General features: G+C 43.2%; 1 protein-coding gene across 4 annotated transcripts in view; it reads right to left on the bottom strand.

Annotated features, from left to right (window-relative positions):
* Myo5a (myosin VA) overlaps positions 1–11895 on the bottom strand; it is a 153733-nt gene extending 141838 nt beyond the window's left edge. For 2 of the 4 annotated variants that reach the window (XM_050125053.1, XM_050125063.1), the window contains exon 1: positions 11476–11895. In XM_050125053.1, the coding sequence (XP_049981010.1) occupies positions 11476–11502 (27 nt within the window). In that variant the 5' untranslated portion in view covers positions 11503–11895. The remainder of the gene's footprint in view (positions 1–11475) is intronic. The other 2 variants (XM_050125033.1, XM_050125043.1) reach the window with 1 other exon arrangement.
* Positions 11896–12549: the final 654 nt, after the last annotated feature.

The raw sequence follows: 12549 nt of genomic DNA, 5'->3' as shown, positions 1-12549 counted from the left end.
TGCTCTTTGGACTGGGGTGGGGGGGAATGGGAGGAGGGGAGGAGGTGTAAATTTTTAAGTATAAAAAAAAACCACATACATACAAATAAAACAAAAATGAGAAAACTGAAGTACAGAAAGGGCGAGTAACTTGGTTAAAGGCCATATAGAAAGCTAATAGCAAAATGGGGGAGCAGCAGGGCTGGAGAGGGCTCAGCTGTTTAACAGGAGTGCTGGCTGCTACTGCAGAGGACCCTGAATTCATTCCCAGCACCCACATGTCAGCTATGGCTATTTATAACTGATACTCTCTTCTGACCTCCATAGGAACCAGATATGCTCATAGTACACAGACATACATGCAGGCAAAACACTCATACACATAATAATTTTAAATAAAAAAAAGAAAGGATTAAAGGGAAGGAAGGGAGGGAGGAAGAAAGCAAAACCAGGATTCAGTCTTGTAGATGTGGTGTCCACGCCTTGGTTGCTATAATATGCTGCCACTCTTTCAGGGAAAAGGGATGAGTCACAGCAAGGGAAGAAGACACTCATAAGTTAGATTGTCTGGCTGGTGAGGAACACAAGCAAATTTAAGAGTTACTTAGAAACACTAACAGGACAGGTGGAATCTTTCTTTTTAAAAAAGTCCTGTTTTAGATAAGCCAGGTGTGGTAAGGCAAACCTTTACTCTCCCTCTTGGGAGGTGGAGGCAGAAGCAGCAGGACTGGCTGACACCAGTTTAGGGCCAGCAGGGTCGACACTGTGAGTTCCAGGCCAGCCTGGACAGTCTCCAGCTCTAAGAGCCCAATTGCCATCAACTTGTGACAATCCTCTTGTCTTGGCCTCCAGAATGTTAGGATTACAGCCCCAGGCCACCATATCCAAACACCCAGCACAACCTAGTAAGACATTAGATTTTGAAAAAGAGTCTCACCTCGCAGCTCAAGCTGGCCTTTAACCTCATTCTATAGCCCAGGTGGGCCTGGAATTTGCAATCCTGCCAACCCTCCTAAGCAAATGACATTACAGGCTTACTGCAACCAGGCCAGGCAAAGAATTTCTTTTAAAGGCTATCTGGACCACAACAAGGCCTCAGTAAATAGTAATCACTACTATAAAAAAAAAAAAAAAAACTGTTTTGCCAGATCCATGCATTTGTACAAGTCAAAATTTTTAGAAGAAAATAACTGAAACTAATAGAGTAAAAAATAAACAAAAATCCAGATGGTGATGGCGCACGCTTTTAATCCCAGCATTCAGGAGGCAGAGGCAGGCAGATCTCTGTGAGACAAGCCTGGTCTACAGAGCAAGTTCCAGGACAGGCTCCACAGCTACACAGAGAAAAGAAACCCTGTCTCCAAAAATGAAAGCAAAAACAAAACAAAACAAAAAATCAAGGTTTTAGTACCTGAGGAAAAGTAAGGAAACTTCAAGGATGCAAAGGGTCAGTTCAGTTTCTTGACCTTCGTTTCCCTTTAGCTTTGTGGCTACCATTGAATTGATACAAATCCTTAGTCCCACACAAGGAATGCCCAGAAAGCCCCACAAGCTACAAAGACCCGAGTACGACAGCCAGTGTTAGGATGCGCACTGCATTCAGTGCTGCTGTGCAACACAGCTGACGCTCAAGAACCCTAAGGTATGACACACCTGAAAGCAACCTATCCTTATACTACTTCAGACAATGTTAGAGTTTGCTATAATTAATGGCATGTTCTCTATAATGAGATGACAACATACTATCAGGTAGGTTTCAAGTTGAAATTTATGATTTACACTCAGCACAGAAGCTATGGTTTTTCTCTCTCTCTTAAAATCCTACTTCAATTTTTCCTCTATTGCCAAAATTCTTCAAAGATTTAAGAAAGAAAAGGTGGTGAGTAATTTCTTTTTTTTAATGGCACTACAAAGAAAATAAACTGGACTTAGTGGTGCACACCTTTAAGACAGAGGCAGGTGGCCCTCTGGGAGTTTGAGACCAGTCTGGTTTACACAGCAAGTTTCAATCCAGCCAGGGCTATAAAGCGAGATTCTGCTTGTTTGCTTGCTTGTGTGTTTGTTTGTTATTAAAGAAAGAAAGGAAGGAGTTTAGGTTTCCAGAAGATTATTTTAAACAAGCGTATATATTTCTACTGAGAAGCATTTCTCAACACAAAATAAAGGCACGGAAGTTATCTTCCAGAAGTGGGACATCCAGTCTCCCTGCCCTTGAGGTAATGTGCATACAAGGTGCTATTTTTAAAGATGAATGTGAATGTCCTACCGCATGTATAAATGCCAATTCTCAACAAGGAGACTTGGATTCTGGAATTTTCTAAAATTGATTTAACACATGAAAAGATTTACATACAAAGCTGCTCATCAGAACAACTGACTTATAACAGTGAAAAGGACTTGGAGTATAAAAATCATGATATCTCCAGATGTTAGATACATATTAAATTTTAATACATATATAATGATATAAAAACTTAAAATACATAGTTTTTAAATCATTAGAAGTTATTAAAACACTTTAGAAATCATTGTTATTTATATAGATAGAAAGACTTAAAGAAGCAAATTGCAATGAGATTGTAACTCAGTACTTGCTCTATACAAAGCCCTATATATGATTTTTAGCATCACAAAAAAGTTGATCATGAAAATCTTATTGGTATTTAACTTTCACCCTTTAACTATTATAAATTATCTATAATGTATCTTTTTTCCTTTTTCTTTTCTTTTCTTTTCTTTTTTTGAGACAGAGTTTCTCTATGAAGCCCTGGCTGTCCTGAAACTCAATCTGTAGACCAGGCTGGTGGCCTAGAACTCAGAGATCCACCTGCCTCTGTCTCCCATGGGCTGGAATTAAAAGCTGCACTACCACTGCCTGACTACCTCTTTTATTTATTTTTCTGTGGGGAGCAGAACAGTGCTGGAGATTGAGCTTGGGGATTGTGGCTTCATATATGGTGGGCAAACACGCTGTCCCTGAGCTCTATCTCCAGACCCTTATGACAAGGTCTCACCAGGTTGCCCTGCATGACTTGAACTGCCTCAGCTTGTCAAACAGCTGGTTCTAGCCCACCACACTGGCTCACAGGTATTGTGTCTATGAAACATATCCTGCTCTCGAGTCAACTAATTTTTACAAGTAATCTCTGCTTCTGTTTTTAACTATTTCTACTTTTTCCTCCTACCCTAATCTAAGTCTTAAGGTCTGGGCACTGGCTCCAGGGTAGTGGTTTGTTTACCTTGGCCCCTAAGGGACATTTGGCAATGTCTGGAGATAGTAGAGATTGTCATAAACAGAAGTAGAGGGTACTAGTGAACTAGTAGCTGAAAGTCATGAATTTGGCTAAATATCCTACAATACAAAGAACAGACATTTGAGGAAAAAATATCCAATTTACTGTTAGTGCAAAGGTTGAGAAACCCTACTCCGGGACAGAAAACAAGATAGAAATAGGAGTGCACTAAAATGCACTATCATCTATCGTAAATCTAACTTTCTTCACTTGGAAAATAAGAACTATCCACTCAAGTTATAAAAGACTTAATTCACAATTTGATCTAAATTCACATTACTGAAATACATATGCTCTGATTTTATGGTAAACATCTGCAGAAATCCTAACCTAAGTAGTTTGTCTATGTTTTTCTTAGTCTCAACAGATAGAGACCAGTCCTGTATGAAAACAACATGTTTTCAAGTAAGGATGGTCTCTTACTACGCTAGACAAAGCCGGAAAACTAAGAGTCAACTAGTCTAGGCTAACCAGTTTGAAAACTAACCTAACACAAAAGTGCTTGTTCATGCACACAGAAAATGATTGTGCAAACTCATAAAAATTACTTCCTATGATGTCAGATTCAGGGAGTGGTAAGAAAGGAAAGGTGCAGGGTTTGACCAAGTAAAGCACACACTGAGTGCTAAGGAACGGTTCCTCCAATAGCAATATATCTTAGCTCATTACAGGGTGTATGTGTGCTCAGTTCTAACTCTCACTGAGCAGCAGGGACTTACAGATAACAGGGACATAAAGAAGATGGGGAGGGAGAACAGAAGACATACCACCATCAAAGATGAATGGGGCAATTTGGACAGGCAGAACAAAGAAATTAAGACGTTGTACAACAGGGAGTCTACAAACAAAGTTCTGTTGGTAAGTGTCTGCCTAGCATGCACAAGGCCCTGAGTTTGGTCCCCAGCAGTGCACAAAGGGGCTGTGGTGGTGCACACTGTAAACCCAGCACTGGGAAGTAGAGGCTGGAGGATCAGAACTTCAAGGTCATCTTTGGCTACACAACAAACCTGAGGGCAACCTGAGATCATGAGACCATGTCTCAAAAGAAAGGGGGAGAAATTGTGCGAATGTTATCACTGGGTGAAAATGAGGGAAGAGAATACTGTGCACAAGCAAGGCTATGAAGAAAGTAAGAGGAAATATGCAATGCTGAGGAAATACAGCAGGAAAAATTAGCAACATACAATTCACCAAGTCCTCGCAGACTGGGTAAAAGGTATGTTTTACACCTTCAGTTTCTGGTATCTTATTACTAACTTTGCTTGTATAGATTTCCCATAGCTATATTTTCATAGATTATTTTTTAGGGGGAATATATTTAATATCTTGGTTAGGTTAAAAAAACAAACTTTTCACTTCACTCAAAGATCAGAAATAGTAAGAACTTGATCACCATCATTTTTCGTGATCTATTCATAGATGACATTGATTGAGGACGGTTTGTCATTTTGTCTACTCAGCACTATTCCTTGTAAAGGAGAATGGCTCTCAGCCATCCCATAAGGTCATAATGAGACTACCAATCACAATGCCTGTTCTCCTTCAAGCCTCTGGGCAAGCATAAACTTGATCTCTCATGGTATTCTTCCCACACTTCCAACAGGGTGTTGTGAAAGGAACGGGCACATGACTCTAAGAAAGGGCAGGAAGAACTTCTCTACCAGGCTCTCTTCCCCGAGGCCCAGAGCTGTGCAATCATGTGATCTGCAGACTCCACGCTCTAGTCACAGTTGTCCTGAAGATGAGAACAATGTCAGACAGCACACGAGAGTCAGTGGCACACAGTCCGAAGATATACCTGTGCTGCTAATCTTAAACTTTCAGGTCACACAAGTGAATAAAATTCCTTTCTTGTTTTGAAAAGGTTTTCTTTTATTTCCAACTAAATGAACTCTACAGTGCTAGATGGCTCAGAGGTTAAGTGTGCTTACTACTCTTGCAGGGGACCTAGGTTCAGCTCCTAGCACCTAAATCAGGTGGCTCACAATTACCTGTAACTCCAGTTCTAGGAGATACAATATCCTCTGACATCCAAGACTTGCACAAACTTTGTTCACATAAACTCATGCAGAGGTGTGTAGGCACACACACACACACAAACAAACAAAAATGAATAAATAAACATTTAAACTAGTTCTAGTTGGCTAATTTCTTAACTCTGCCAAAGAAAGGTTTGGGTTTGACAGTTTGGTATATTAGGAATGCTATTCATGAGGAGGGCTGTGGAGGCACACAACTTTAATCCCAGCACTTGAGAGGCAAAGACAGGTGGATCTCTGTGGGCTCCACCTCTGTAGGGCAGCCTGGTCTACAGAGCAAGTTCTAGGAGAGCTAGAACTATACAGAGAAATCCTGTCTTGAAAAAACAAAAACAAAATTAAGAGAGAGAGAATGAAGAAATACCATTCGCTGACTACCCAGACTCTAATTTAGAAACTACAACTACGTTGATATCATAACTTGAGGTACTCCATTACATAAGCACAAATCTGTTTACAATAGAATTCATTTAAAATGATACATATTTATTTCAAATCTAATAAGCTAACAGTTACTAAAGTAAGATGTTACAAATTTCTAATATGTTTTTTTAATTTTTTTAAAGTTACTATCACATTTATCTACTTGTGTGAGTGTGTGCATGCACATGCAAGAGTACACATAGAGGTCAGGGTACAACTTGAGAGATTCAGTTTTCTATTCTACCATGGAGATCTTGGGGTTTGAGTTTAGGTTATAAGCTCAGTGACATGTGCCCTTAACAACCAAACCATGTTGCTGGCCAAATTTCTAATTCTTGATATTTCTAGAACACCTGTATTTTTCAAGTTCTATCCCTCTTATATGTCTAGCTTCTTTTTTGTCTGACCATTCCATTCTGAAATTTCTCTAGTTTAGCTATACATTTGTCAAGAAACAAATCATAGCTGGGCATGGCAGCTCATGTCTATAATTCCAAAATTTAGGAGGAGGCTAAGGCAGGAGGACTCCCATGAATTTGAGGTCAGTCTAGGTGGATAAGTTCCAGAGTAGTCTGGGCTGTAGAGTAAGACCCTACATTAAGGGAAGGAAGTAAGGAAGGAAGGAAGGAAGGAAGGAAGGAAGGAAGGAAGGAAGGAAGGAAGGCAGGCAAAGTATGTTCCTCATTGGGCTTCTATTTTTCCTTTTTTTTTAAGCAACTGGTCCAGGAGTGGCAACTCTTACTAGAGTTAGAACACTTCTGTAATCTTTGAGCCCTGGACAATACACAGGGCCTTCACAATTTAAGAGACATTGACAAATTTTTTTATGAAAGAATGTCTGTATTAATGAACAAATTAATTGAATTATATTTTAAAACTTAAACCAGCAATCTGAAACAGGTTCTTTACTCAACTGAGCTAAAAACTCTCCATAAAGTTGTGTTTCTTCCTTCCCTCTGTAGAATGCTATAAATTTATGAGCATGTAAGTACATAAAACAAAACAATCTACAAGAAACTTCTTTTTAATTTATTTATTTATTAAAAATTTGTCTCTTCCCTGCCTCTGCCTCCCATTTCCCTCCCCCTCCCCCAACCAAGTCCCCCTCCTTCCTCAGCCCATAGAGCAATCAGGGTTCCCTGCCCTATGGGAAGCATTGACAAATTTCTAGAGCAACTCATCATCTTTTTGCTTTAATCAAGAAATTTAGAAATTTAATGCCGGGCAATGGTGGCGCACGCCTTTAATCCCAGCAGTCGGGAGGCAGAGGCAGGCGGATCTCTGTGAATTCGAGACCAGCCTGGTCTACAGAGCTAGTGCCAGGACAGGCTCCAAAGCCACAAAGAATCCCTGTCTCGAAAAAAAAAAAAAATCAAGAAATTTAGCAGTTATTTGATCAAGCAATTTGATCAAGCAATTATTCTGAGTAATTTTCCATTTGTAATCCCTAGGAACAGCTTCTAGTTTCCAAGGTGGAGCTACCAGCATGCCCTTATCTTAGCTCCTCTCCTTCTTATCTTATATCTAATCCTTCGCAGAAATGTCTCTCAGGTTTATTTCCTTCTTTGAGAGCCTTTCTAAGCGTACCTCAAACTACCAGACCTCTGCAATTCACACTGCGTTCCCTGAAACAGCTCTCTTTTTGTTCTCACTGGCTGCCAGTTCTCTCTATTACTCGTCCTCTTCAACATGCCTTATTATGTGTTTACTTCTTTCATCACATTCTTATAATTTGCTTTTCATTTTTTTCTCAGATAGGATCTTGTTATATAGCTCAAGCCATCCTTGAACTTGTGGTAAGTCTTGCCTTCCAATTGCTAGATTACAAAAGGGCATCACTATGCCTGATCCATGTCATTCTTTTCTCTCTCTCTCTCTCTCTCTCTCTCTCTCTCTCTCTCTCTCTCTCTCTCTCTCTGTTTTTGTTGTTGTCATTTTTTGTGACAGGGTTTCTCTGTGTTGTAGCTCTGACTGTCCTGGAATTCACTCTGTAGACCAGGCTGGCTTGAATTAACAGAGACCCACCTGTCTCTACCTCCTGAATGCTGGGAATAAAGGTGTGCACCACCACCACCCCGCCATAATTTTCAATCTCTACCTCCTCCTATTTAAATATTCATTCATTCATTTATTCAACAAATGAAAGCTAAACAAAATAGCATCTCAGAGGCTTATAGTACTAAACAATGTTAACATACATACAACTATAGTCAGATGGAAATGTACCCAGGTCACTGAGACACAGAAAAAAGAAGATGCAAGCAGTGGTTCAGAATCCTAACAGCTGGATGTCAAATGGAACCAAAATTGGTAAAGAAGTAAAATATAAGATCCAAGGGAAAAGATGCAGAAGTTCCAAACCTGTGGAACTAGAAGAGCACTGCCATTAACAAGACCAGGGACATCAGAAGAAAAGTCATAGGGGGAGCATGACTGAAGGATGCACTTGCCCAACTGCCAATCACAACACAGGATCAAAGAATGGATTTAAACCCCAGAATATTAGAATCTCCAGGAATGGTAGTTTGAGAAGACAATGCTATTGAATATCAAAATGAACTACACCAGAACACACACACACACACACACACACACACACACACATACCCCTAGGTTACATGGCTTCAGTGGGTATATAAGAAAACGTGGAAAAGGTAAATATGGTAGCAAGTATGAAATCTACTGCCCTACAAGGCTGTTTCGCTTTGGGAAAGTTTTAATGGCTTTGGAGTTGCCGTCTGATTTTTTTTCTTTCTTAAAATACTTAGCATCTTCATATATCCCAGGGACTTTTACTCAAATAGCTTTAGGTACCTTTGTATATTCTAAAGTACCCAAGTACTATCAATGGTATATATGGCTGATTAATACGCAATTAATTAAATTGCTGCAGGTGATCCTTCCAGGTCTCATTGATAAACTTATTTCCACAATGCTGAACCTCTGAAGTTATTAAAAGCATCATTAGATGAGGTTGCCACACAGAAATCTACTGCCAAGTCAAGACTAACAACTCTCTTCAGGGCAATAACATAACAACTGCCGGGTAGACCTAAAATCACAGTGAATATACCAAAACTACCAATCCGGGGAGTTTAAATTGGTGAATTGTATGGTACAGAGGAACTCAATAATGCTGTATTTAAAAAAAAAAAAAAAAAAAAACATTCAAAAGCTTCTTAGCAACACCTTCTGGGGAAAAAAAATCAACAAATATGTTTTAACCAAAATGTCACCTCAAGAAACTTTACATCCAGGCACTAAGTTATTGCTCTTAAATATTTAAACTTCTAGAAATTTTTATAAAATGGAAACCCTGCTAAATTGTGATGACAAAATCATTATCATTCTAACTTAAGAAAATGAATTGACCAGCAGTCCCATGCCCTTCACTGTAATAGGAGCTGATCTGTATCACACATCAAAATCTGCCTTAAAGGTCCGATGACAACTTTTAAAGGGGCACTTTCATATTTAACGCAAAGCCAAAACTGCAACCAGTAGAGTCACTCCAGGCTTTGCCACAGCCCGGAACACTTCCCATTCCCTGCTAACACATCTGCCTGCTGTTGTTAAGGTAACGGCAGGTTATTTATGCCCTCAGAGAGTCAAAGAATAGAAGAAGCGGACTGTGAACTCTATGAGGGAAGGGCTATGACTTGTCCACTGTTAGAAGCTCTAAACATCAGGCAGAGTATCAGGATACTCAATAAATATCCCTGCCTGTCATTAAACTTTGGCCCACTCAGAGAATCGCCCACAAATAACTATGAAACCAGGCTACTCTTGGGTATTTGTGACTTTAGGAGAAAGCCCCTTAAGTTCCAGCCTCAGTTTCAGTGACTAAATTAGTCTGTATCTAGAAAGACTAAATGATTAATTATATTACCCATAAAGCTGTGATGGAAACTCAAAGCCTTCTCATTTAAAAACGGCAACACCTTTCCCAACTTTTTTCCTACAAATTATCTTTTGGGCACAAAACCAGATCCAGAAGTCCAACAACTTACCTCCTGATTTCTACTTATCAGCCTACGATTAGCAGGTTCAGGATGGGACTGATGGCCAGGGCCTTGGAAGGGGCCAGACAGGAGAGAACAATGTAACTAAGCAATGTTTACAGACTGACAGCTCTTCACAGGAACATACCTGATACTTGTATCTACCTATACATTAATTGTAAGGATTAAATGAGATAATATTTGCAAACCACTTAAAAGTGTACTTATATAGTTAATAAGGTAACTCTCAATCAGTTTCCAGTGATAGTCACTCAGATCTTAGAGAGCCACCATGCCTAAAAAAAAAATTAGGAGGTTTAGAGAAACATTCTAATTGTATACTTTTTAAATCTAGGACTAGAAAGAAAGAAGTACCAGGTTCATGCAAGCTCCTCATTTCATGGCTGGAAGAAATTAATCAGATAACTCATAATTGTAGAAAAACGTTACACATTTAAGGCTTTCACAACTAGTATTAAATTTGGTTCTCAAGGCCGGGTGGCAGTGGTGCACTCCTTTAATACCAGCTCTTAGGAGGCAGAAGCAGGCAGATCTATGAGTTCAAGGCCAGCCTAAAACACGGGCCAAGTTCCAGGTCAGAGAAACAGAAAAAATCTGCCTCAAAAGAACAAAACAAAACAAAATGGTTCCTCACAACAGCTCCTAAGGGTTGCAGGACAAGTGTAATAAACTCTATTGACTTGTAAAAAACCTGAACCAGAGAGGCTGTCCAAGGTCACACAATTGGTGAAAACATCTAGACCAGGTGCAGGTATCAGGATGTTCCACCCAGACTTCTTTCCTGTAGGCTGCAACTTGGGCTCAGGGCTTAATGAAGTCGTGGGTGCAAGCAATGTTTTCAAATGCTAAAGGAGAAAGAAGTCCAGAGAGCTGGGGTTATCTACGTACAGCTGAGTGGTAATGGGTTTGTCTGTGGCGCTTGAGGCTCTACAATCTCTAGTGCTGGAGGGGAAGACAAAGACAGAGAGAGATAAGAAGAGAGATTCTGGCACAGTCTTGAAAACGTGAACTGGAAAAGTTAAGGCAATTCCGTTCAATGGAATTGGAGCTAATTAATAATCAATTGTTGGCAAAACACCCATTGAAACCATAATACAAGATACCACGATTGCATACACCACAACTGGCCAACACAGATTTTCTGAAGTCTCTCCAAAATACGCCATTCAGAGAGAGATTACCAGACTCAGAGAATATGGGCGTCGGTTTAAGACTGAAAAGACTGCCACTTCCCCTAAACGAAGACTAAAAGGGAAAGGTTCGCCGGAAAGGAGGGTGAGGACGCGGAGCTAACGAGGCTCTCGGGGATAACGCGCAGATTGCAAACTGCCAGGCACCGACGAGCCTGAGAATAAGCTCGCCATCGCCTGGGCAGCATCTTCCCGAAGGCTCCTCACCCCAGGGCAATGGCAAGAACCCTGCGGCTAAAGGTGAAAGCGGACTGGCCCAGTCTGCAGAATCCGAAATCATCTCCCCGAGAGGCTGCCTGGCGCATACCGGCACAGGACGTTATTTTAAGTGCGCGGCCCCGGAAAGCGGCCCGAGCATCTGTCCAAGAGCATCCCACCCGAAATGGGCCCAGGAGGCAGAGTAGGGAGGTGCAGCCGGGCGGGCAGGGAGGAGGCGCAGTTCCGCAGAACCCACCCCGTGCTACAACCACCGACCCCCAGCGCGCGACCCCTCCCCAGGGCGCGGCCCCGCGCGCACCGCGCGCGTTACCTTGGTGTAGAGCTCGGACGCGGCCATGGCGGGCCCAGCGCCGACGCCCCCCGCCTGGGCGGAGGCCGCAGCTCGCGTGGCGGCTGCCCGCGCGGGTGAATCGGTGGCAGCGGGCGGGGAGCAGGGGAAGGGCCGGGCAGGGCGGGCCGCGCTGGAGGGCGGGCGGGCCCGGGCAGGGCGGGGCGGGGCTCGTCAGGCGCTCGCTAGCGGCGGGCGGGCGGCAGTCAGCCGGTCATCACCCCCGGGCTCGCCGCGTGAGTCCGGCGCGCGTGCTCGGGGGTAACCGGGGAGCAGCCGGGGCCGCCTCGGTCTCCCCAGCCGCCCGCTCTCCACCGCCCTTGAGGTCTCCTCAGCAGCCTGGGGTCTTCAGCGTCCTCGGTTTCCTAGGCTGTTTCGCCTCCACAGAGGTCTCCCGAGAGGCCTGGTCTCCGCAGCCTCCTCGGTCTCCTCAGCGGCTCTCGATGCTGCCGCCGCCGCCGCTGCCGCCGCCGCCCTGTGCATTGTGGGAGCGGGAGGAGGCTGCGCTCGAGCGTGGCCGCGGCGACTGCTCCCCGCTCTCTCGGGCTCACGCTGCCTCCCATCGGCGGCGGGCACCGAGCATCATCAACCCACGCGGCTGACATCCCCAAACCCTCCTTGGTGGAGGCCCCCGTGGCCGCGAACGTGGGAAAGTGAGGGAGCGTCACCCGCGCCAGGGGCTGCGGTGGCAGGTGTTGTTAGAGTGTCCGCGTGGACCAGGGAGCGTGAAGGCTGCTCCCCCCAGGCCCAGCTATTTCTAGGGAGAGGACTTAGGATAGGGAAGGGTTCGTGGAAGGCATCTCTATAACCTGCAACTCCAAAAGAACCGTGCTGACTGCAGGGCTGGGAAGCTGAGCCTTGCACCACCCCGAATTGGAGTTGAAGGATGCCCAGGATCAAGCTGAACTTGAGTCTGCAATAGGGTCGCTTGGTGATGGAAGAACATAAGGTGGGCTCTAACACCCAGAAACTCTAATGAACCTGAAAACAAGATGGCCTTGGGGAGCAGTTGCCACTTTACACCTGTCTGTATGCTTACACGAGTTCACCGACCTT

This window comes from Alexandromys fortis, unplaced genomic scaffold, assembly GCF_014885135.2.
Source record: "Alexandromys fortis isolate MF-2015 unplaced genomic scaffold, M_Fortis_MF-2015_v1.1 scaffold_22, whole genome shotgun sequence".
NCBI classification, from domain to species: domain Eukaryota; kingdom Metazoa; phylum Chordata; class Mammalia; order Rodentia; family Cricetidae; genus Alexandromys; species Alexandromys fortis.
Note: the sequence above shows the minus strand (reverse complement) of the source record. Positions and strands in the feature narration are given on the sequence as shown.